A 25,638-nucleotide genomic window follows, 5' to 3' on the forward strand; every position below is an offset into this window, starting at 1 on the left:
CTCGGAGGCAGGGACTGTGTTTGTATTTGCACATACAGCACCTAGCACAATGGGGCCAAGATCCCCGGCGGGACCTTAGAAATGAGGGATAATAAGGCCTGGTCTAGGCTAGGAAATTAGATCAGTATAACCATGTTGCTCAGGGGTTTGAACGATCCACACCCTGAGCGGCGCAGTTAACCTGAACTAACCCCCAGCGCAAACATCGATTCTCCTGTCGATCCAGCTCCCACCTCTTGGGGAGGTGCAGGACCTGCGCTCCCACTGGCGTAGGTAGCATCTCCCTGGAGTGCTCAGCAACATCGCTGCAGCCTTGTAAATGTAGACAGGCCCAAAGTAAAATGAAGTGGCAGAGACGGGACTGAATGAGTTTTATGTGGAAGCTCTTAGGGATTAACACAAAACCTTTAAAGGATGCCGGGTGAACTTTACAGCAATGTCTTCAAAAGCAATTGCTTTTGAGTGGAGATTCCTTCCCCAAAGGCAGGGACCATGACCTGGGAAGCTCTGTTTTGACGTTTCCCTGGGTTCGATTTCCATTGTTGGCATTACCTGCCGGGCTCGCTTTTCATTCTTTTCCGTTTTATTTTGCTCTGTCTGATTTAATCGGAACATTTTGAAACTGGGACTGAAGCAACACACCCTGAGACCAGCCCGATAGAACCAAGCACAATTGCCCACTGGCTTAGTAGCAGGGGTCACCAAGCACATGTCACTCCTGTACCCCTCACCCAGCACTAGCTCCCCACTCCACAGTCTCCGGCGTTCCCCCAGTGAACACAAACAGGCGTACGGCCTCTCACCATGGCAAGCCCTGTTCCTGGAAGCAGGACGAAGCTCAGCAGTCTGCATGCAAAGGTTTGTTTCCCAGCGTTTGGGACACAGCGCAATGAAAAGGCTGCACTCGGGGAGTTTGAATTAACACAACGGATTGCGCTTTGTGTTAGATTTTTAAGATTAATGGTATGTCCCATGACTGAGCTCTTACATTGCCCTTTTCGCCACAGATCTCAAAGCACCTTACAAAGGCAGCGAAGTATCATCCTCCTCATTCATCAGATGGGGAAACTGAGGCACAGAGCAGGGGCGTGACTTGCCCATGGTCAACCCAGAGGCTGGCAGCAGAGCCAGGAACAGACCCCAGATTTCAAGTCCCAGGCCAGCGGCCTCTCCATTGGGTCACACTGCCTAAGCTGATGAGAAATCTCTGCACCTGCTTCTTACCTGAAAGGCGGCCAGTTGCCTGCTCGCCTGCTCGGCCTGGAAGCTGAGGTTTTCTTGTAGCTGCTGAACTTTCCGCTGTTCTTCTGCCCACCTACTTTGCAGCTGGGCGAGGCAGTCCCTGGGGACTGTGCTTTCCAGCTGGTCCTTTAGCTGCTGCAGCTCCTGCCTGTGCTGAGACTGGGCTAGGCTCAGTCTTGTGTTGGCTTCTAATAACTACAGCACAAGAGAAAAATGAAGACAGAGGCACCATTTCACAGCGGAAGACAGCAACAGAGTCACAAAGGGTGGGGATTTAGGGGTGCTCCCAGCTAACCCACAGTGCAGAAAGAGGCTCACTGATCATTCCGGGGCCTGGTGCAATGAGAACTGGATGTACTCCTGTTGTAAGATAGCAGTGTAACCTACATGCCTGAGCCATGCTGCGGGGTGAGGTCACTGAGGCCAGAAAGGCTGGCCGGGGCCAGGGGACTCCCACTGGTATTTCAATGATCATGTACAGACAACCAGAAGGACATTAGCCATTGGCTTCCTCGACAAGACAGAACATCAATGCGACACTGCCAGACACGGCTGGTCCTGCTGTATGTTGTTAATCAGCAGGACTACCCGCTCCTGGACTGAGAGAGCACCTCCAGAAACGTGCCACTCGCTGCAGGGGGGGAGACGAGGTCGCTTTGTCCCAGCCCTGTGGGAGCTGCCCTTTCGTCCGTCACAAGAGCAGAACCGATGCACCAGGCCTGCCTACAAGAGGCCATCAGTAACAGGTGTAAGGCCTGTGACTAGAGAACTGAGACCCTGACACACTGGGAAAGGTTAGGGTTGCTCTTGTTGGTCTGTTCTGAGACTGATGATGGTTCCTCTGTCTGTGAGCTGAGACAGGCTGGGTTCAGAGACGGCTGGAGGATTCCCATTGAGCAGAAGGCTGTGGGTGCCTGGGGAGTTCACCCCAGAGCGACCTCTCATGTCGGAGAAGGGCGCCTGGTGACCCTGTTTGCCGGTTTTGTCGTTTTCCTGCTCCAAGTTATAACTCTTGGGCGTGTGGCCTGGAGGGCCCCAGCCATCTTTGGGGTTTAACCACGCGTCCAAGACCGCCCAGGAGCTGGTGGCTGCCTGCACATCGGGCACCATCTCCTCTGGTTCTCGTCCCCCCGAGGGAGGGGGCTTCTCCCAACACCTGGCAGTTGTCTCTAACCCCACCTCAGTTGGAGCCGTTCCCTGCCAACATGAGCCAACCCCCCCCGCTCACGCCCAGTGATGAGCTGCCAAAATCTTAACAACAGGTGCCCTCCTCACCCCACCAGGGGGTCGTTGCCCACCCCACCCCAGGACTCCTGCCCCATCCAACCCCCCTGCGTTCCTTGACGCCCCCCCCGACCCCTGCCCAATCCACCCCCCTCCCCTGTCCCCTGTCTGCTCCCAGAACCGGGCAGGAGGGTCTCGTGGGCCACCGTAGTGGGCGCCCACCCCACCCCTAAGAGCCAGAGGCACCTGCCAGGGGGTGAGGAGGGGAGTCCCGGCGGTACTTACCTGGGGCAGCTCCCAGGAAGCATCTGGCAGGTCCCTCTGGCTCCTAGGGGCGGGGGAGCAGCCGCTCCCCCACTGATCACATCAAAAGTGGCCCCTTAGGCGCCGACTCCCTGGGTGCTCTGGGGCTGGAGCACCCACGGGGAAAATTTGGTGGGTGCAGAGCCCCCACCGGCAGCTCCCTGCCCCACGCCCGGCCCCAGCTCACCTCCGCTCCGCCTCCTCCCCTGAACCCACCGCCCCGCTCTGCTTCTCTACCCCTCCTCTCCCCCCGGCTTCCCGCGAATCAGCTGTTCGGCGGGAAGCCGGGGAGGGCTGAGAAGCAGGCGGTGGCTTCGCACTCAGGCCGAGGGTGGTGGACGGGAGTTGGGGCAGGGAGCGGTTCCCCTGCGTGCTCCCTCCGCCCCGGGTTACCTGCTGCAGTGCGGGCGGCCCTCCTCGCGCCCCCCCTTCAGGGGAGGAGGCGGAGCGGAGGTGGGCTGGGAGCTGCCGGTGGGTGCTCTGCACCCACCAAATTTTCCCCGTGGGGGCTCCAGGGCTGGAGCACCCCTGGAGTCGGCGCCTAAGGAGCCACTTTTGGCCAGTTAAATTTAGAAGCCCTTTTAGAACCGGTTCTCCCTCGTGGGACAACCGGTTCTAAAAGAGCTTCTAAATTTAACAACTGGTTCTAGCGAACCGGTGCGAACCGGCTCCAGCTCACCACAGGGATGGCTTGTACCACAGCGGTTGCTAGCAGGGAGCAGGTACTGCAATTATAGCTGGCTCCTTGCACCCAGGCCTCTCCCCACATGCAGCCAAGGACCAGCCACCATCCAGCCCAGCCTGCAGCTGCATCGAGTCCGTACCTGACCCTGGCTTTCCTCCAGCTCCTCTCCAACCTGCGCGGTCGTTAGCCGCAGCGTCTGGCACTCCTGCGTCACGCGTTCCAGGTCCACCTCCAGCTCCTGCACCCGGCTGCCCTGTTAGGCAAAGGGTTGGGGGCGCCCGTGAGCGTGGAACCCGCAGACCAGCCTTCTGGGCAGGACAGGGCTATTTCTTGGGTTCCTGCGCTCGTTTCCGTGGACATGAACGAAGCCCTGCGCCCTCCTCCTGGTCCCAGGGTGCCTGTGTCGTGGCACATCCATCAGCCTGGCGCGTGGCAACGTCATTCACAGACCTGCCAGCGGGGATTTTTAAAGCCTTCAGGCTCAGCCTAGCAGTGACTAAACTCCCCAGTGACTGCAATGGGCGCAGAGCCAGCCCAAGGCTGGGGGCTTGTGTCAATCCTGCTCGCCAGCCCCAGAGACAACAGGCCAAACTGCCCACAGGCGTGTCGTGTCCAACCGTGCTGGAGCAGCACCACGCAGGGAACTGCAAACTTAACCCCACAGAGCAGCCATAGGTTTGTGGCCAGGCAGGGCCAGATGCCCCTTGCTAGCAGCGCTGCAAATCCCTTTCAAAGAGACCCAGGTGGGCACCACAAACTAGTACGGGTTGCTTCTTTTCCCTATGCACCACGGCCAGGCTGCACCCCGCACCCTCCGAGAGAGGAGGCTCCACCGCACCCAGGACAACCTAAGCCCAGGCTGTCGATTTAACACCCCGCTGAGATCTCACCTTCTCTCTGGACTCCCTGAGCTGCTGTTGGAGCAGCTCCCTCTCTCGCTGCCATGCTGACTGATGCTGACCGTACTCCAGCTCCAGTTTACTTGATGTCGCTTGCAGTTGCTTGGCAACAGCAGCTTCCTCTTCTTTCTGGCTCACCGTCTGGGCCAGTCTCTGGTTCAGCAGCTGGATTGTACTGTGGCTGGCCTCGCTCTGGAGGCTGAGGTCCGACAGCTGGCTACTCAGCTGCAGGGTCCTGGCATTTAGCCGGCAGATCTCCTGCTTGTACGTCTTGTTCTGAAGGGGAAGGTTGGGGGGCGTCGGGGCCATGCACAGAAGAGGATGTGGACGTTGGTGATGGATTCACACAGATTCACCTGGGTGTCTTTACACAGTCAGAATTAAAGCATCCCAAGACAAGCCCCTTTCACAATGGCAACAACTCGTTCACACGCTAACTGGGGGGAGTTTACGTGGCCGCCCCGGCGAAGTGTGATGGGAGGGTGTGTCAAGAGAGTGCACGGCGACCCTCTCTCAAGAGAAGCCGTGCACAGTAGCTCTGCAGGAAGTTAATTCCTTGGAACAAGGGGAGTCATGCTGGGGATAACGCACATTTGTTTTCATCTCCAGCAATGAAAGACCCCTGAAAGCCCGATCCTCAGTTTGGCTGCGGAGCCTTTACAGATGCTGGGGTGTGAAGAAGCTAGAGAGAACACCTGACAAAGCCTCAGCAGGCTATTCAAATCACCTCAACAAGCCCCAAAAACACGCAGTGTATTTTGCCCCCAACGCTGGCCTATGAGTGTGTTCCAGTGCTGCTTAGTAGCTAATTGTGCATCATTCTCTCTGAATATCTAAAGGTCTTAGCCACGAATCCACAAGTCTCAGAGGGAGACAGGAAAAAAAAGCAAGCCAAAATTTAAAGTGATTAGTGATTTGTGGGGCCTCTTTTTGAGGCACTTTAGCAGAGACATGACTTTTCGAAAGCAGGTGGCTCAGCGCTTTGTGAAGATCCAGCTCCTTTTATGGGGCCTCAGCTAGTGAACCCAAAATTACTACTTGCTTTGAGATGGGGGAAAATTTCACACTCTCTAAACGATCTGAGACATGAAGAACATTTCCCATCCAGCTCTCCTGAAATGCTCAAAGTCATCTAAAGGACTTGGGTGCTTGATTCCCATTAAAATAGGTGGGAACAGGGTGTCCTAAACCCCCCAGCCTGCTTTGAAACCAAGTTGAAGTCAGCAGGGCAAGTCCCGAGACAAGTTAATTAATGCACAGATCCAAGTGTTTGCTCAAAACACCTTGCATGTTATACACAGGATGCTCCTTCTCTGCCCCTCTTTGCCTTGCTAAATCCTTAAGCAGAAGGGCTAATTAACTGCCATTTAGCATTAGTAGGTTCTTACCAATTGATTTAACTCTTCTGTCTCAGATAGCACCGTCTCCTTCTCTCTTTGCAATTCATCAATTTGTTTCCTGTTGGAAGGGGAAACACATATTGCAAAGCATAGACCTCTTTTTGTAAAAGTACCTTCCCGGGCACAGAATGAACACCATGACAACACTGGTTTGGATTAAAAGAATGAGAATGGTTATTCTAGTCTGAGTAATCATGCCAGCATTAGCCCAGGACTCACAACATAACATTGTGCTAGCAATTTAGGCCAAGACTTTCAAACCTGACTAGTGATTTTAGGTGTCCAGCTGGACACATCTTAAAGGGACCTGATTTTCAGAGAGTACCAAGCAGCTGCCCTGTAAAAGTCAGGGACCCAAAAGTCATGGCTCACTCTTGGCCTTGAGTTCTTTGCTCAGTGAGCCTGCAGCCAACTGCCTGTGTTGGGAGCTGGTCAGACCTTCCCCAGAAGGTTGGGTTGGGCCAGAAGCGGTATCACCAATTGTCTCCAACCCCCAACCCTGCCCCTGGCACGCTGAAGCGTGGAGCCAGCCAGAACTCAATGACTGAGCTGACTTCACAACCAGATAGCAACTGAAATTCTGAGCTCAAAGCAGCCTCTCAAAGCCAGATCTGAATTGCTGTGTCACATCCCATTAGGATTTTTTGCACTGAATTATCGGTTTCTGGTGGATTTCCTGTTCAGACAATGGACTTGGGTATGTTCCATTTCCGACAGAGGCTTTCGCTTTTAAGGAACTCAGACGGACATCTTCAGCAAACTGCTAAATGTTAGTGGGTTCTTTTCTTACCTTTGTTTATTACTTGCTTCTTCCACATCCTCCACTTCCTGTTGAAATCTCCCGAGTTTACTTCTCAGCAAAGCGTTATCTTCCAAGACCCTGTGCAGCTCCATTCTGCACACAAAGAAATTGTTATTTGGGGACCTGTAGCAGCCTGCCCCAGATTTCCTGTGTGACTTTGGACCAGTCACTTAGTCTCTCTGCGCCTCAGTTCCCCAGCTGTAAAATGGGGAGAATAATCCTTTGTCTTGCCAAATGAGACTGCACACTCCTTGGAGAGGAGTACCCCGCACACTGTGTGTCTGTCCGGTGCCTAGTCCACCGAGGCACCAGGCATCAACTGTAGGTTTGGGCGTTTGACCAGTCCAAAAATAATTGGTCATTTGACTGGCCAAATAATGGTCAAATATTTCAGAGCAGTAATTTTTTAGGACAGTAACAAAAAGCCTCCAATAAGTCTAGCCTCGGATCGATACTTATGCCTAATTACTGTACAATCAAAGGGGACTTACCCGAGTTATTGTAACTCAGAAAAATGCAAAACATAATGAAATGTAGCTCTAATAAATGAAAGAACGGCACCATGGGCCATCAGAAAGGAAGGCCGCTACCCACCTCCAGGCATTCTTGCTGGAATACTTGACCGGGCTCAAATAGTAGGTGGTCAATTGATATTATTTGACTAGTCAATTGACCGGCTTACCAAGCCTACTTTATTATAATGCAAATATTAAGCAGTGGCCATTTGGGGAGCGACCTACCTATGCTCACCCAAGCAAGGCATGGGAGTAGGTGCCACTCACTCTTTAATCCCAGACCAGGCTTCATTGCCAGTTGCCCAATTCAGTCTTTGTTGGAGTGTTCTTTTACACCAAATCCTACACACGCCCCACTCCTGAGCCTGGAGTCTATCCCAGACAAGGAACAGTACAGAATGTGGGAAGACAAAGGGACCAACAGAGCAAGAGGTTTGAGCAAAGCCCAGGGGCAGAGGTGGAGAGTGATGGGAGAGGAGATGAACCAGCAGAGGGGCAGACAATGGCTACTGGATTTTTCATAACTGATTCCATTTACGAAGCATGAGAATCTCCCCCTCTCCCTCCCCCCCACACCCCCGCACACTTGCAAAGAATAAGCTATTGTGCAAAACAAATCGACAGCTAACGAAGAGCTGCCCGGTTGGGGGCAGGGAGGAGACCAAAATGTGGAACAAAGCCCTTACTTTCCTCTTCTACACGCCGCTTAATTCCTTGGTTGGCCAATTAAGAGAAACGAAACCCACTTTCGCTGCCTGTGGATCAGTCTAAGGGCACGCCGGTTTGCTGGAGCAGCAAGAATTAAGATGCTGGTGAGAGCTGAACTCGTTAAGGCCCCCCCTCGTCTGGACATACTAGACATTCTGCGTTCATCGGGGAGACCCATCAGTGTTAGGGAAACCTGCAGAGAGCCTAGACATTGAAATGCTCACACAAGGTGAGCACAGTCTTCTTGCTTTAAACTAGATCCACAGACTGCTACACTGTCCTGACTTGCTTGCAAAATAAGGAAACCTCTCAGAGCCAAATGCATAATACCCCATCTCTTGCAATCCCATAAGCCTGCTCTATTACAAGAGCTTGAATAGAGGCGAGCAGAACTGAGTTAGGATCCATTCCCAATCTCTTGTATGATTATGCACTCACGCTCCGGAAAGAAAAGGGTGTCAGACCTCATTAACTGTAGCTCGTTCTTGTGCTGCATCTTCATTTCTTCTTCCAGCTTGTCTCTTTCCTGAGCCAGCCGCTGTCCCAGGTTGCAAATCTCTTTGGCATAGTATTGTTCCATTTCTGACCTCTCCTTCTCAAACCTCTTCTCAAGCTCCTGACTTGGAGTGGATTTCTGGAGCTGGTCTTTCAAGCCATCAATTACCTCCTGGTATTTCATTTTGAGCTCTTCCAGGTCACCTTTCTGCTCTTCTAATTCGCTGATCTCCATCTTAAAGCCTTGCTCAATGTCCTTCCTTTCCTTCTCAAAGTTCCTTTTCATTAACTCAATTTCCCTCTCATAGTAATTTACCTGCAAGAGGAAAAATAGTTCTGTGTTAGCGAGGCACTCCTGAATACACTTTTCTGCACTCCGCTAGGAATCATACATTTATAGCATCCTAGCTTGAACAGAAAGTGTTTGCAAAGATCTCTGGCCTCCTTTAACCTAGGTTAAAACATTCTAATGCAATTGCCAGTGATACCAAGGAGGTCAGATTAAATGATCCACAATGGTCTCTTCTGATTTTAAAATCTCTCCTGGAGGAACCCTGCAGTGTTTCTATTAAAGCCAGTGGACGATGTAAGGCAATAGGATTTATTATTTCAGTTAAACATTTTCAGGGGTTACAACAAAAGCAGAGCAATCCTATGCTGTATTCTTGCTTTTTGAATAATTCTGACATCTTCACAACCAGGGACGCATGTGCCTGCCGCTCCGTGGAGTGAGGAGGAACCGAGCGCCTTCCGCCCCATGAACATCCACACAGAAGCCAACCACGACCTTCCGTATTGCTCACTATGGGCCCAAAGCCCACTGAGGTCAGTGACATACACCTGATCTGAGACAAGACACCAAGGCTGAGATTTACAATGCTGTCCAAGGGATTTGGACTCACAGCTCCCATTAGCATCAATAGCATCCAAGGCTCCCTAAATTGTTTTGAAAAATCTTGTTCCTATTTACCGCCGGGACTCCCCAAGATTAGGACAGCACTATGGCATGTGTGTGTCTTCTTCAGCAGCTCAACAACCCCATCAGGAGCCCACAAGGCAACGATCCCATTGGAAACAATGAAAATGAGTCCAATAGAGTCTGAATAGCTGCGAATTGGAGCCGTGACTCAGGCAAGCACGGAGGGGTTCACAGAATTCTTTTGCTACTTCTCCTTCCAACGCATGTGAACCAATCCCTCTTTTACTGCTAGCAGGACTAGGGGTGTGACACAGGGCAGAGAATCTAGAATCCTCGCAGAGCGCAAGAACCACGCCTGGAATCCCTCTTAAATCCCAGAGGAAAGAAACAACAAGGAGCTGTGTTTGTTATTGTCTCTTGGATAAAGCGTGTCCAATCTGCAGGCGTTTCCTCTGGGCTGGCTGGTGCAATAGGACGTGCCCTTGCAAATGAACAAAACCCTTTACAAGTCTTTCCTAAGCCACACAGCCAACTGTGGCTTCAACTCCTGCTGCCTGCCAAGACGTCCTGTGCACCCCTGGGATGGGTGCGGGAAGGCACGCAGACTTCTCCCTGGCACCTCCGCAAACAGAGTCAGCGCCCCCTAGAGAACCATCCATGGCCCGGATCTGAGGGGAAAAGCACAGATCTCTCCAGCCCCACCTTCCTATAACTCTGTCCCCCCCAGTTCCCCCACCTGAACCACACATGAATCAGGAGCGCCGTTCCCTCTAGAACAGCTGTGGTGCAAAGTAGAACCAAGCCCCAGCTGACTCCAGTTCCTTTCCTTGAAGAGCACTGGGTCACCCGAATGCAGACAGGAAATAGCCACACTGCTCTGCCCCAGCATCTGTAAGTTCCCCAGGGCCCCTCTCCCCCCATCACCTTGGTTTCCAGTTGTATTTTCAGGTCCTGAAGTTGCTCTTTCAGCTGCTCTGTCATGAGCTCGGTTTCTATACTCACTGGACTGGCACCTGCTTCTACAAAAAGGACGCCTGAAAAGAAAACAGCTTTTTGAAACGGTCCCACGAGTGCAGAACTGAAGATCGCTCTGCACCCCATGATTACACTGGCAAACCAGCCAACCTGCATCTGACCCATAACAGCTTGACAAGAGGCATTGCAGTTGTAAGCAGCACACTTCACTTGTGTGTGAATATCAAAAAGATTTACTGACCAGCATCACTAACCCATTCCTTTGTTGTAACAGAAATCAAGGGTAGATGCTAAATGTGTTTGTCTGTGTACCTGAGTCCTGTTAGATGTTTACCAATGTAACCAAATTAGCTTGTAGATGCTAAATCCTTTTCATGTCTGAATTGCCTTACATTACGTATGCCACTCTGTTCAGTTAACCTTCAGATCAAAGATGTGAGACGCTGCAGGGAACTAGTATTATCTACATTGTCTTCAGTTTATCTATCCCTGTGATAATGAACGGCGGGCAGTTCCCTCATGAAAATCAGTGTAACTAGGTTAGCTACAAATGCGTAGGAAATTGAGAGTTAACTTCAAAGTGGTGAGTAAGTGGGTGCTCAACAAAGCAGAATCCTCACTCACATGGTGTGCTCAAAACACCTGACAGCCCACAGCTCCCCCGAAGAACAAACAACTAGATCCACAGCTTGTCCTGGGTGTGATGGAGGAGCTGGTGATGGAGGCAGCTTTGGAGAGACCCGCTTCGCAGCCCAAGTACAAACTCTCTACTTCCTTCAGAGTAACAGTCATGTTAGTCTGTATTTGCAAAAAGAAAAGGAGTACTTGTGGCACCTTAGAGACTAACCAATTTATTTGAGCATGAGCTTTTGTGAGCTACAGCATCCGATGAAGTGAGCTGTAGCTCACGAAAGCTTATGCTCAAATAAATTGGTTAGTCTCTAAGGTGCCACAAGTCCTCCTTTTCTCTACTTCCTGTCCCCCCAGGGGCTGCCACAGCTCCCCTGCTACAAGAGAAGGGATCCACCTAATGCAGCATCACTGGTGGACGAAGAACTAGAGGTTTTAGGGACAGTCCTGCTGCTACAGTACAATCTGACAAGCAGGATCCACCTACCTGCACGGGAGAGGACAGTGGAGTGCCCCGACAGCTCTAGATCAGGGGAACCTCCAGCAGGAGCAGTCTCCGAAGAACTGCCCAGCTACGCCACAAAAGCAGCAGCCAAAGGCCACGGAGGTTGCAGGGGATGCTGTCAAACCATTAGTCAGCAGCCAGACATATGGGGAGTTAGCACCATGAATGGCAGCTTGTACATCCTCCCAAATCCACCCCCCTCACCCCGTCTCTTTTCCAAGAAGAAGCGAGACTGAGCCCAAGGCAATGGGCTCCAGAAAAAACAACCACTCCCAAGCCACTCCCAAGCTCAGAGAGTGCTGGTTTCCTTGGGAACGCTGCAGACATTATTTAAGGAGAGAGTTCCATTTGAAGCACGTAGATGCAGAAATGTGGCACCAGTTTAATATACTCTCCATGTAAACACCAGCCACGATCACCGCCCACATACAGCTGCTCCTTACCGGTTTTGCCTGCAGCAGATAGCCGCTGGCTCACCAAAAGGGACTGATCTCCTCTCTGGGTCTCGTCTTAAAAGCAAGGGGAAGAAAGGACAGAGTTATTAACCGTCTCTGTTGACTCAGCGTAACAAAAGGAAGACATACAAATGGTGGCTCTACATGCATCTAGAGCCGAGGAGTCCAACATCCAACTCACTTGATAGATTTACATGGCCCCCTTGGTGCATTCAGATCATGGGGAATCCTAGCTGTCATTAACAAAGAGTCTCCAGTCTGCTTGGTTGCCGAAAAAACACCCCAGATACAACCAAGGCAGCGCCATCTACCTGAGTCTGCACGCAGCCTGAAACCATGGCCACAAGGTGTGACTTCCTCAGCTCCCTATTAAATTTCACCAGGGTGTCAGTTCTAACGGCCATCTAATGGATTTAAAATATCGTTAACTATTTAATTGCTCATTGTTTTAGTGGATGGATGTGACAGGATGTACTCTATGTTCACCCCTTTTTCAAGACTATGATAAATTTTGTTCAAACTATGCCTTGTAAGGTATCATTTGAAAACTCATGATTTGCTGATCACAGTTGTCCTGGTCAAATATGTGTGGCAACATTGTATGCAAAGTTGTAAGATTCTACTGTCTGATGTTATTAAGATGTATTCCAAACCTGGGGAAGCAGCCACAAACCACAAATCAGAGACAAAAGGCAAACTGATGCCTTAGCCAGGTGTCAATGAAATCAAATGGATCATCATCTGGTTAAGTGGCCATGCTTTGGCAGGAAAAAGGGTGTGAGTGAGAAATTTACATCTTGGCAAAGAAACAGCTGGAGGTTCCCGTCCTCACAGACTTTCTGACTCCTGAACTCCAGCTGCAGATGATTCTCAAAGAAGAGGAAAAAGTATAAAGAATGGGGAACAGACACCTCAAATCACCTCTCCCTTCATCTCTACGCACGGCATCAACAGCACTTGAAGGACAAAGGAAGCAGCACTGGACTGGGGGAGGGATATGATGAGATTACTGGTTCTGTGGATGAAGGAAAAGCAGTGGATGTATTGTTTCTTGACTTTAGCAAAGCTTTTGACACGGTCTCCCACAGTATTTTGTCAGCAAGTTAAAGAAGTATGGGCTGGATGAATGCACTATAAGGTGGGTAGAAAGTTGGCTAGATTGTCGGGCTCAACGGGTAGTGATCAATGGCTCCATGTCTAGTTGGCAGCCGGTGTCAAGTGGAGTGCCCCAGAGGTCGGTCCTGGGGCCGGTTTTGTTCAATATCTTCATAAATGATCTGGAGGATGGTGTGGATTGCACTCTCAGCAAATCTGTGGATGATACTAAACTGGGAGGAGTGGTAGATACACTGGAGGGCAGGGATAGGATACAGAGGGACCTAGACAAATTGGAGGATTGGGCCAAAAGAAATCTGATGAGGTTCAATAAAGTTAAGTGCAGGGTCCTGCACTTAGGATGGAAGAACCCAATGCACAGCTACAGACTAGGGACCGAATGGCTAGGCAGCAGTTCTGCGGAAAAGGACCTAGGGGTGACAGTGGACGAGAAGCTGGATATGAGTCAGCAGTGTGCCCTTGTTGCCAAGAAGGCCAATGGCATTTTGGGATGTATAAGTAGGGGCATAGCGAGCAGATCGAGGGACGTGATCGTCCCCCTCTATTCGACATTGGTGAGGCCTCATCTGGAGTACTGTGTCCAGTTTTGGGCCCCACACTACAAGAAGGATGTGGATAAATTGGAAAGAGTCCAGCGAAGGGCAACAAAAATGATTAGGGGTCTGGAACACATGACTTATGAGGAGAGGCAGAGGGAACTGGGATTGTTTAGTCTGCAGAAGAGAAGAATGAGGGGGGATTTGATAGCTGCTTTCAACTACCTGAGAGGTGGTTCCAGAGAGGATGGTTCTAGACTATTCTCAGTGGTGGAAGAGGACAGGACAAGGAGTAATGGTCTCAAGTTGCAATGGGGGAGGTTCAGGTTGGATATTAGGAAAAACTTTTTCACTAGGAGGGTGGTGAAACACTGGAATGCGTTGCCTAGGGAGGTGGTGGAATCTCCTTCCTTAGAAGTTTTTAAGGTCAGGCTTGACAAAGCCCTGGCTGGGATGATTTAATTGGGGATTGGTCCTGCTTTTGAGCAGGGGGTTGGACTAGATGACCTCCTGAGGTCCCTTCCAACCCTGATATTCTATGATTCTATGATCCTGGCAGAAAGGAATTCAGTCAGTCAGACTGCTAGAACATGTAGTGAAAGAGACTTTTGCCTTGAAATCACTTAGCGGGTTAAGTTAGGTGTTAGTTTGTGTTTTACCTTTTATTTCTTTGTAATCAATTCTGACCGTTATGCCTCATTACATGTAATCACTTAAAATCTATCTTCTGTAGTTGTTAAGCTTGTTTTATTGTTTTACCTAGACCCGTGTGTTTGGACTGAAGTGTTTGGGACACGCCATTTGAGGTAACATGGCTGGTGCATATAATTTTCTATTAATAAAATGACGGACTTTCCATGATCTTGTATTGTCCAGTAGAGAGCTGGGCAGTACGAGACGCACATTTCTGGGGGAAAGTCTGAAACTGGGAGTTTGCTGGTGTTGCCCTGTAACATAATTCATGAGTGGCTGGCCGGAGCTTTGATGTAATTCGGTTGGGAGTGACTTACATGCTGGAGGCTGGGTGTGAGCGGGCCAGGAGTGGCTGCTCTCACAGCAAAGCAGTGTACAAGGCACCCCAGGTTGGAGAACTGAGGGGACACAGCTATTCAGATTGCACTCTGGGTAATGTCACAAGGAGATTGGGTGGGAGTGGAAATGGGGACTTGCTGCATGGAAGGAAATACCAAGGAAAAAACGTGGAGACACACAGACAGGAAGAAGGACCGACATGCAGAAGGGAAGAAGAGACTCAAGGGGCAGAAACAGGCACAGCCTGAAGTGAGGATCTATCTCCCCTGACCTCAGTTCTAGTGGGAACGCTGTAGCTTAGCTGACAATCAGGTACCGACCAAGTCATCCGCGACAGAAAGCTCCAGGTACTCCATAAGGGCCTCACGTGCCGCTGGCTCTCAGTCCAGAGCTCCCAATGACATGGGAGACCTACCATGGCCCAGCCTCGTAGCCTAGCCCATGGACCATATTTGGAATTCGTCATTCTCCACAGAATGGGTCTGACCTCAGAACGGAGACTGCGGTTAGGAGTTTCTAACACTCTGCTATCAGCGTCTGCTCTGTGCTGAGCGTTGCCATGGAGATTAGACTCCGCATTCCCCACCCACCCCAGATTTGGCAGCTCTTAACCTTAGAAACAAACTAAGATTAACGGCATCTGATCTGTTTTCACTCAAGTAAATACAGGGCTTAGCTGAAGCCCCCCAACCCTGAAACGCACGGGGATTAAAGACGAGAGCAGGGGTGCTGGAGCAATGTGTATAGTGGGGGTGCTGAGAGCCACTGAACCAAACTGTAAACCCTGCATGTGATGGAAACCACTTCCAGCCAGGTGGTGTAGCAGCCCCCGCCCAGCACCAGCCCCTCTGGACGAGAGAGACTCTCCTGGCAGCGAGGTCCATCAGACCATGAACTAACTCACCAAAGGTGCTCGAGGCCAGGCTAGCCAAACACTTAGGGAGTCACTCCACGCGTCCAGCGCTAGCTGGCAGGATTCCCCCATTCACCACGTGGTCTAACGCCTTTGAGTAACTTTGGTGTGGTGGGAGAGGGGGCAGGAAAGGAGACAGTGAAATGCACCATGTCATTTAGAAAAGGGCTTATTTTTAAAAACAAACTTTTGAAGGAATTTTAATCCAATCTGCCAGACTCGCTGCACAACAAAAAACCAAGTGTACAATGCTACCTGGAACAGTCCATCTCCCACTGCGTCGCAGCCAGAGGCTGCGTCTATGTGGCCAGCACAGGGGGTGACTGCAGCTTGCACAGACATCCCTGAGCTAGCATCGGTTCAGCTAGTGGTGCTACCAGAGCAGTGAAGCCGTAGCAAGCTGCCTGGATCCATGGGTAATTACTCAGGCCATTAGTCCATGCTGCCTTCTGCTCCCGGATCCGAACTAGCTTTAGTCTATTTCCCTCGGGTATGTCTACTTGAGCGCCGCAGTCCTACCCTGTGATTGCAGTACAGACATACCTTGAAGTATTACACCCCCTGTAAGCAAACTTTCATTAGCTATGTTCCTGATCCTCCAGCACAGCATCATCCGAACCTGCAGCTCTCTGTGCAAAGTGCTTGTGGAAGTGGCCTGGCTCATGCTCTGACAGTCAGAGAAACGGTGTACAGCTGCGGTTTTCAAAGCCAACAGAGGGATTTAGCCACACAACTCCTGGTTGTTTCAATGGCGTTTCCCGGTCAGCTTTGTAAATCCCAATCTCCACCCTGACCTCAGCTAGTTCTAGTGGGATTGCTGTAGCTTATCTGATACTCAGCCATAGGGCCAGGGAACAGAGTGATTTTATATGCCACATGGGCTGCAAGATCCAAGTGTAACGTGCTGAACTATGGGGCAATTTCAGCGTAACTCGAATTTTCATGGACCTTTTGCTGTACGAACGGAGTTTCCATAGGATAGCGTCTCCCCCTCCCTGCAATTCAGTAACGTTACCAGCAGGTAGCAGCCTTCCTCCCGGCTTAGTCTCCTTCATTTTCCGCCAGGCCCTGCGGTACTGGCTTTCTTGCAGGTGGGAATGCAGCCTTTCTAGCTCCGTCTGCAGCTCATCGTTTTTATCCCGTAACTCCTGCAGGGCACACAGCAGATCTCATTTAAACCCGACACAGACCAGCCACAGCACTACCTCAGAAGTGCCAAGTGCCCACAGCTCCCGGGGCGGGGGTGTGTGGAAACGGTGGGTGCTCCTCCCTCCCGCAGTCAGGCCCTGGGTCAGCCAGCCTGGGACAAGAGGCGCGTGGACATACGCGTACGTCATATCATTAATCGATCACTGTAATATAGCGACACCAGTATGGACCAATGGGCAACCCCCCTCATCTGTCAATCAGGCAGGTGATAGCCAATCCAGATGCAGGATTCTTGAACCCTGTTCCAAGTTCACACCAGCAAGTGCTGAACCAGTGGGTGTTATTTCACATGGTGGCTGGCTCTCGCCAGAACTAGGACAACTCTAGAGGAGTAACTTAGCTTGAGCTAACTCTGCAGAGAAGACAGAGCCTCTCTCCTGTTGCAGTTCACGGAAGTCACACTGAGAACAAATTAAGCACACACTTGCCTTCTGTTGTAACTTCAATGGGACTTAAGCCCATGTGTAAATGCTTCGCTCAGTAGGGATGGGTGTAAGCACCTGCTCAAAACTAAGTATGTGCTAAGTGCTTTTTTCAGAGTAGCAGCCGTGTTAGTCTGTATTCGCAAAAAGAAAAGGAGGACTTGTGGCACCTTAGAGACTAACCAATTTATTTGAGCATAAGCTTTTGCGAGCTACAGCTCACTTCATCGGATGCATAAAAGTGCTTTTGCTGACTTGCACCTTGTACTAGGTGGTATCACCAAGGTTGTTTAGACAACAATCTACTGAAGAAGAGCTCTGTGAAAGCTGGAAAGCTTGTCTCTCTGACCAACAGAAGTTGGTCCAATACAAGATATTACCTCCCACACCTTGTCTCTCTAATATTCTGGGGCCAACACGGCTACAACAACACTGCAATCTACACAGTTAGCATTTTGGAACAGGAAAACTGGTGACAAGTGTACATGAAGTGCAGACATCTGGCATGTTCAAAGCACACACAGAGAAAACCAATTACAAAGACTAAGTGAGTCACGATATACAAAATACACGAGTCAATTAACAACATAATCTCAAGCATTTGAGAGAATGATCCTTGTAAACACCCAAGATTTCAGACTGTGCCAAGAGACCATGCAGGATGTGAAAGTCACAACAAGAATGTCTGAATCATGCATGCGCAAGGTAGGAGTGCTCACCTTCACCCTCTAGCAACGAATTGGGGGGAGTTGGGGTTTTGTGAGATTTGGGGAAAGAAAAACAGGAAGAGGTGAGTTGATAATATACCTTCTAACAACAGCTACACGGAACAGTAACAGTTGCACTGGCCGTAGGGAAGTGACATCATTTGATGGTCTATAAGAACAGCCCCTCTCGATTTCTACAGCTACTGCTCAGTTTACAAACAGGGCTAGATGGTGGCCCCAAGACCCAGCCCAGAATAAGGGGTGGCACAGCATTCTGCTGTCCCAGTGGGTGGTCCCCACAAGGCAGGGGAATTAAACAGCATGGAGGAGAGAGCTGCAGGAAGTCACTCCCTGGGGAGCGAAGGGGTGCCAGGGAAGGAATCGTGACTCTCTACGGCTCCTCTAGGGGACTGCCCCACACAAAGGGCTTTGAGCAAGGGCTCATTCCAGACCTAAGGAGGGTGAGAAATAAACTCTCAATCGAATACAATAATAGTACCTAGCTCCTATCTACCACTTTTCACCAGTAACTCCCATAGCACATTCTTCACGAAGGAGTTCAGGAGCATGGTCCTCATATGGGGAAACCAAGGCACAGGGAGGCAAAGTGACTTGCCCAAGGTCACCCAGCAGGCCAATGGCACAGCTGGGAACTGAACTCAGGTCTGAGTACCAGCCCAGTGCTCTATCCACGAGAACACACTGCCTTGCTAAAGCAAGCCCCTTAAGACACCCAGTCAACAAAGAAAGGAATGAAATTCTGGCATACACAGCGGATACTTCTCAATAGATTCTTCTTTCTTTTTTAAAAAAAGGCTTCGAACAAAGTTATGTTTCCTGAAAAATAAAAGACCCACCCCTCAGAACACCTGTGCTCCCAGGGATCAATTTAACCAGGCACCTAGGTTTGTCTATCATGCCCATCACCGTGGTTTCTGATGAACTTGCAGCTACCCTGAGGGATCTTTAGGGCACGCCAGCCCTTCTCGGGAAATCATTAGTGACACTGGGGGCGTTTTATAAAAACCTATCCTCAAGTTTTTGCTCCATTTGTGTTTTATCAGCTTTAACCTACAATGGGATCAAATAAAATTTCGGGGTTGGTCCAGGGTTCTGCAGACTACAGAACATGCTACCATGTGGGAGGCCAGATGCTATTCTAAGCCTCAGTGCTCATCTCTCAGGGCTATGCAGGGCCTCCCCCTTTGCACAGGCGAACTGAATGTGCTCCAGGACTCATTTGCACCCTGCAGTGACCAGGATGTGACTGAGATCATGGGGGAAGTTTTCAGTGAGGTCAGCGCCTGAGTGCCACTGACTTTCAGTGAGACGCAGGCTTCTACATGCCAACGTCTATGCTGGAAATGGCGTTTAGGCACTTTTGAAAACATTCCCCCCCGCCCCCACGTAGCTGCAGAACTGAACTAGGGTACAGAAACTGCAGATTGAGCAGGGGAGCCTGGGAAAGGAGAGGATTTAAAATTTGGGGTGGGGGTGATGATCCCAAGCACTCCAAGATGCACCCAGAACAGCGAGGGCTGAAAGACCCTTGTGTTGAACTGCCATGACGTGCGAGTCGCCCAGCTGGGCTAGTGTGGAAGCCCCGCAAAATATTCCCCGGCGGGGTTCTGCCAAGACGGGGCAGAGCCTGCATGTCAATTCCACCACCTCCGAACCAGGACGGCTCCGCCACAACCCCCGCCCCTACCAGGGACGTGGAGCGCATGGGGCATTTCACCGGACGAGGGAAGGAGCACACTGTCATCACAACAGCTTTCTTGAACGGCGCTGCCCGTACATACCCGACTCTGCAGCTCATATTCTTTTATGATCGCTGCAAAACGTTCTTCCTGAAGGAGCAGCTCTGTGCTGTGTGGATCCACCACGCCCAGCTACAACACGGAGAGAGAGAGCCCCAGAAATGCATTACACACAGGAAAAGGAGGAATTAACACCCCTCTGACAGTGCTACAAGGCCTAAAGGTAAACTCCTAAAAGTCAATATTTAGGCATCTACAGAAGAGCCTTCTGCAAAGTCCTTTAAGTCAACGGAAAGACTCCCAGGAACTTCAGTGGGCTTTGGACCAGGCCCAGAGTGACTTGATTTTTAAGAAAGCTGAGCAGCTAGCAGAAGCCCAGAGAGGGGGGTCGGCTGGTCACCAGGCCATTTCCAAAGGACGCTGGGGAGTCCACATTTTGTATCAGCCTTTGTCTACTAGGTTTAGTCCTCGGTCTGGAATCTACGCCCTGGGTGGTGGGGCAAAAGAAGAGTGAGCCATTTTGGGTCGGGGGAGCGGGGAATGAGAGAAGAATGAAGTCAGAAAACAGATGGCGGCAGAGCACACAACACAGGGGGAGAGAGAGGAAAGGCGAGCAAGGAAAGAGGAGACAGACACGGAAGACATGAAAGGGAAAGATCCACCATGATCTGAGATAGGGAAGAAAGTATAGAACGAACACAGGTCATGACTCAGGGTAGAGCATTAAATTGCAGGGAGTGAGGCCACTGGGGAGGGGGTGTGGTTTGACAGATATTTTCACACTGCCTCACGGGCGTCAGGTCCATTTTCCAAGCCCTGCCCACTTTCCTGTATCAATCGCAGTGACAGAGGAAAAGGTTAGAGCTCAAATTATTTTTCTAACCAAAATTAAATTTCCAACCGGAAGGTTTCGTTTTAGTAGAAATTTTCTGGTTTTTGGACACAAGAAAGTATTTCTGTGCAAGTTTTGCATTTCTGAAAACTCCATTAAAAAAAAAATCAAACGAACATTTTTGAAAGCCAAAAATTTCAGTTTTTCATTGCAAAAAAGGGAACATTTTGGTGAGAGGGGTTCTGGAAAAAGGAAACGTTTTCCCCATAAAACACCAGGCATTTTTGGAGCAGCTCCAGAAAACGCTGTTTGAAGAAGTGAACGTTACCTTGTCTTTCAGCATGAAGTCCAGCTCCTTCTGCAGCTTCGACACCAGTTTCTCTGACTCCAACAGCTTTTCAACTACTGCCGTAACCTCGCTCTGTAACCTCCTGTTTTCCTTTAAATAGGGGGGAAAGGGAGCTTTGTTTAATGCCCACTGTACTGATGTTTAGAGGATGCCTGCGCCATGCACCTTCCTTGTGGGACACCTTTGAATGACGGCACAGTTTACTCCAGCGCAGCTCACATTTAGGGAGAAGGCGGTTTTAGGCTACGTCTGCCCTGCGAGCCAGGCATAGCCGCTTGTGTGCTCACTCCATCGAGCTCCTGTAAATAGCGACAGCAGGGCCCAGGCAGCAGTTTCAGGTGGGTTTGTGTCTCTCCTGCCAATGCTATCACAGCTACACGGCTATTTACGCTTGAGCCAGCTCCGTGAGAGGGAAGACACAGCCCTAGCTCCCAGTGTAGCCTCAGACAGGACATGCTGATTCTCTCCTTCCTCCCCACAGCGGGGACCGGCCCCAGCAGGCCCCACACAATTCTCCCCCGGGGAGAGGAGGAGGGAACGAGCCACCCGTGACAGGTGTGTTGCTACGTCACTTACTGCGTGACTGGTGGATGCTAGAACACTACAGCGATGAGGGCGGTCTCGGCAGAGTCCGTAACCCATAGTCATGGATTCTGCATGCCGGGCTGACGCCTGGTCAACACACAGACTTTGTGCCACTTTAGTTATTCTCTGTTTAGACAGAAATAGTTAAAGCAGTGCAGCCCCCTAATGTGGACCCTGCTGTAAGGGGCTTATCTCAGTATGACTGCACCCAAGCAAGGGCACTGAACCACTTTAACTGGCTCTGCGGCTAAAAGGATGTTGTTAAAGGGGTACAAAGAAGTTAGGCCCAGATTTTGCAAGCTGTCCCACGCAGGGAGACCCCTGCACCGGAGACCCTGCCCCACTGACTTCAGTGGAACACAGGCCATGCATGTGCACAGCAGCTTGCAGGATCGGGGTCTAAGAAAGAGCAGCACAAGTCTCTATAGCAAACCAGAGTGACGCTGGCACAGAGAGGCTAAGGCCACCCATGATGCCCCTGACTACTGCTAAATCTAGCCGGGTCTCTTCACTGAATTCATGACCAGCAGAAGGGTGGAATGAGAATGCTGAACATCGTGTGTGAGAGTCGGAACGTCATGATCAGCAACAGTCGTGAGCTAAATTGCAGAACGGTGGCAGCCAGGGCAGAATTAAGGCTTATTATAAATAAGGCTGCGAGTCCGTCCCAGAGGTCACAGATTCTGTGACTTTCCGTGACTTCTGCAGCAGTTGGTGCTGGCTCAGGGGCTGCCCGAGCCAAGCAGACCCTGGATCAGAAGCAGCAGTTTGGGTGTGTGGGAGGGGGCTTAGGGCTAGGGGCAGGGGGTTGGGGAGTATGGGGGGCACTTACTTTGGGGTGGGGGGCTCCTCGGCTCCCACTGGCATGGCCCCCCTGCAGCTCCTGAATGGCCTGGCCCACCTTGCCCCCAGCGGGGATCCAGGGCCGCGTGCCATGGCCCAATCCCCCCGGCCCCCGCCAGCACCAGCGGGGGTCCCTGGCCACCTCCCTTAGCACCCGCGGTGCCCCCGGACTGCCCCCGGCCCTCCCCCGAGCACCTGCGCCCCCCGCCCATGTCTTATTCAGGACAAGTATTTTTATCTAAAGTCATGGACAGGTCACGGGCCCGTGAATTTTTGTTTACAGCCTGTGACCTGTCCATGACTTTTACTAAAAATATCTGTGACTAAAACATAGCCTTAATTATAAAGCCCAGTTTTCCTTCACCCCTTCTGACACAGCAGCCCCCAAAGGACCTAGCCCCCTGAAAGTTCACTCGCCTCGAGAACTGGTCGGGAGCCGGAATTTCTGTTCCCTGGGAAATTCTGACATTTCTGTGGGCCGGGTGGGGGATTTCTTTCAGGATGTACTCCCCATCAAATATCAGCTGTAACTGTTTGATGATGCCATGTACAGGTTCAAGTGCAGGGTGGCAGGTGACAACTAAGGGTTTGTGGTCGGGAAGTGGGGACGTTATTTTGTATTGGACTTGTTCTCCCAGGGCGGCCCGTTCCATGATGTGATCTACTTCTCTGGTGGGGCACCCTTGGTTAGGGAAGGTGGTTTTAAGTGTGTGAAAGTGCATATCCTGGACTCTCTCTTTGGAGCAAGTTCTGTGGTATCTGGGTGTCTGGCTGTAGAAATCTTCCCTGAACACCCTCCACTGGTCTTCAGACACCATCCCCCCGAACCTCTCCAAGCTCCTCATCAGAAGCAAGCTCCTCACAGACCAGGACACACCAACTCAAAGCAGCACCAGACCTTGCTGGAACAACAGATACAAAACCTGCAGACATATCGCCATTGCTACAGTGAGCAACACCCCCTCAGAATACACCTTTCAAGATCGATGGGTCCCACACATGCCTATCACAACGTGAGGTGTACTTCATCCAGTACATCAAATGCCCTGACAGCTATGTGGGTGACACTAGACAATCACTGCGCCCTCGAATGAATCCGCACAGAAAAATTACAAAAGACAAGAACACCCTATCACCCGTGGGTCACCACTTTTCACAGCGGGATCACTTTATAGCTGACCTCTCAGTCCTCATCTTCAAAGGAAACCTGCACAACACCCTCAAAAGACAAGCCTGGGAGCCTGTATGCTTAACTCTGCTAGGCTCTAAAAACCATGGACTAACTTGTCCCTTTCACCAACAGAAGCTGGTCCAATAAGAGAGATTAACTTACCCACCTGGTTTCTCTCGAATGAAATGCTGACACTAAAACTGAAACATTTTGACTTTCTTCTGTCAAAACTGACATGCCCCTGAAACATTTTCATTTGGACAAAACTGCATTTTTTCCCCAGGGGAAACTATTCAGTGAAAAAGTTCTCAGCCGGCTCCCTTGGCCATATTTCAACTCAGAGCAGGATTTCTGTGGGAAGTCTGAGGAGGAGTTGTTTAGTGAAAAATATTTTTTTTTACAAATATTTTCATTTAAAATTCAATTTTTTATATATTAAAAAAATGTAAAAAATATTTCCATCGACTTTTTGAAAAAAAAATCAAACTTTTTTTTTGATTCACAGATTTTCAGGCCAGCAGACACAGTCATGATCCCCTAGTTTCACCGGCCGGAGAGTCTCGCCCAGTGACTCCTGCACAAGGAGTTGTAGCTGAACTAGGGGGAAGGTTTGAGAATGACGTCCACTCTGCACAAATAGCTTTCAAAGGATGGAGCGTCCATCAGGATCATTAAGGGCAGGATTCTGCACACACTCACGACTTCACTGCAGCTAGTGTGGTGGCGCCCGGAGGCCCCAGTCAAGGAATCAGAGCCCCATCATTTTAGGTGCTGTACTCACACGTAAGTGCACACAGTTACAAGCCGAAGTGTTTGCAGCAGCGGGGTCTGTCTCTGTAAAACAGCTGGGCCCACAAAGGCCAGCCTGGTTCTGATCTGTTGGCCATGCGGGGGGAGCGGAGGGAAAGAGGCAGAGATTACACTGAAAATTAAAAAAAAAAGGACTTGTGATGGACTGGACAAACCCCAGACTAAAGCAGCCATGGAATAGGTTACATTAGGTGCTTGTTAAACCTGTTAAGTATCCAAAATGAATCTATTCAAAGATGTAATCTCAGGCAATAGGGGACTGTGAAGGGGCATGCATGCCCTGCACTGGGACTGCAGGGGTTAACCCCTCACTGTGGGCTGAGGAAACCACACCCCCACGGCCCTACTAGGCATGCTCGAAGTGCAACACCAGTATAAAAGGGAGCAGCCTGGCTCAGTCTGGGCAGACCACCATAGGGGAAGGAGGTATGCTGCTGGCCCCTGATGAAGGTCCGTGGGCACTCCACGACGTGGAGGCCAGCCAGCTGATAGCAACCCTCAACCCCCAGGCGCTGGATGTTACAGAGGGAGAAGGAACTGGGGGAACCAGGAAGCCACAAGATGCATAGAAGTGGGTAGGAAGTAACCCAGGGAGTCTTTGCGGGGAGTTGGTTGGACAACCAGAGGTTAGCTTGGCGTGTTTTGGCCGGATCCCTGCCGAGCTGGTGGCAGGCAACCCTGCCACCGACACAGCCCTGGATTGGGACCTGGTGGAGAGGGAGGGCCCAGGTCCCCCTATCCTGGCCGCTGCTCCCCCTGAGGTGGTGGCCCATCCTGACAATGACTGACTCTGCCCCGAGCCTGGGGGTAGTTATTGACTTTGACTGCTAGGCCGCACAGTCCTGAGCCAGGGGTGCACAGGCATGACTGCAGGCCCATCAAGACTCGTGCCCCACCCTGGGAGGGGACTGGGCGTGCCTGACCCGCAACGGGGACCATTAACATCCCAGCCAGATCTCAGTGGGTTTCCCTCCTGAGCTTTAAGGCAGGAACATGGGATGGCAGAGAGCCAAGCCATCAGAGCCTGGAAGCAATGACCTACTGTTATATTCCCTGATGCTTCACAAACGCTCACTCCAATCCATAATGCAGCTACCAGTTTGGGCAATTCTTCTAGAGCGTGTTCCTGCCCACAAAACACAGCTCCATCAGCATGGCCGAGCACAGCCACGCGGTGCGGTGGTCGCTTACCTTATGGAAAGAGCTGCTAACTTAATGGGAGAATCCCTTTTTCTGTTCTATAACCTTCCAATAATGTTTTCAGGGGAGGGCTGGGCTAGTGTAAGACCCTGATCAGGAGATGTGAAGAAGAAAAAACCCACATGATTTCTTGCTTTTAAACACTACTCTGTTCTCTATGGGCTCTTATTCATGGCGAAGGTCTGTCACGTGTGGCTTGCCTCTCTCATCCTCTCCCCAGGAGGGAGGTGTGTGGGCAGTGTTCTGTTTCGCGGGGAGGGGTTTGTTTCTAGGTGATATGAGCATGTTGCCGGGTGTGTGTTTCTACCTCCTCTGTCCTATTTAAAAAGGTTACAGTTCCCGCAGCGCCAGCAAAAAGATTGAGTTCAGACAGGAGGGTTTTCCATGTTAGCCTGG

The 25,638-nt window shown here is 50.8% G+C and overlaps 1 protein-coding gene across 1 annotated transcript in view; it reads right to left on the reverse strand.

Moving 5' to 3' along the window:
- NINL (ninein like) overlaps positions 1 to 25,638 on the reverse strand; it is a 72,366-nt gene that overhangs the window by 3,346 nt on the left and 43,382 nt on the right. Inside the window, exons 12-22 of the mRNA XM_077814266.1 lie at positions 20,613 to 20,723; positions 19,495 to 19,584; positions 16,370 to 16,502; positions 11,746 to 11,811; positions 10,117 to 10,226; positions 8,243 to 8,589; positions 6,544 to 6,648; positions 5,742 to 5,811; positions 4,345 to 4,629; positions 3,594 to 3,707; positions 1,225 to 1,437 (exon numbers count right to left, since the gene is read on the reverse strand). Of these exons, the coding sequence (XP_077670392.1) occupies positions 1,225 to 1,437; positions 3,594 to 3,707; positions 4,345 to 4,629; positions 5,742 to 5,811; positions 6,544 to 6,648; positions 8,243 to 8,589; positions 10,117 to 10,226; positions 11,746 to 11,811; positions 16,370 to 16,502; positions 19,495 to 19,584; positions 20,613 to 20,723 (1,644 nt within the window). The remainder of the gene's footprint in view (positions 1 to 1,224; positions 1,438 to 3,593; positions 3,708 to 4,344; positions 4,630 to 5,741; positions 5,812 to 6,543; positions 6,649 to 8,242; positions 8,590 to 10,116; positions 10,227 to 11,745; positions 11,812 to 16,369; positions 16,503 to 19,494; positions 19,585 to 20,612; positions 20,724 to 25,638) is intronic.

The sequence above is a fragment of the Eretmochelys imbricata genome, chromosome 3, assembly GCF_965152235.1.
Source record: "Eretmochelys imbricata isolate rEreImb1 chromosome 3, rEreImb1.hap1, whole genome shotgun sequence".
Lineage (NCBI taxonomy): Eukaryota > Metazoa > Chordata > Testudines > Cheloniidae > Eretmochelys > Eretmochelys imbricata.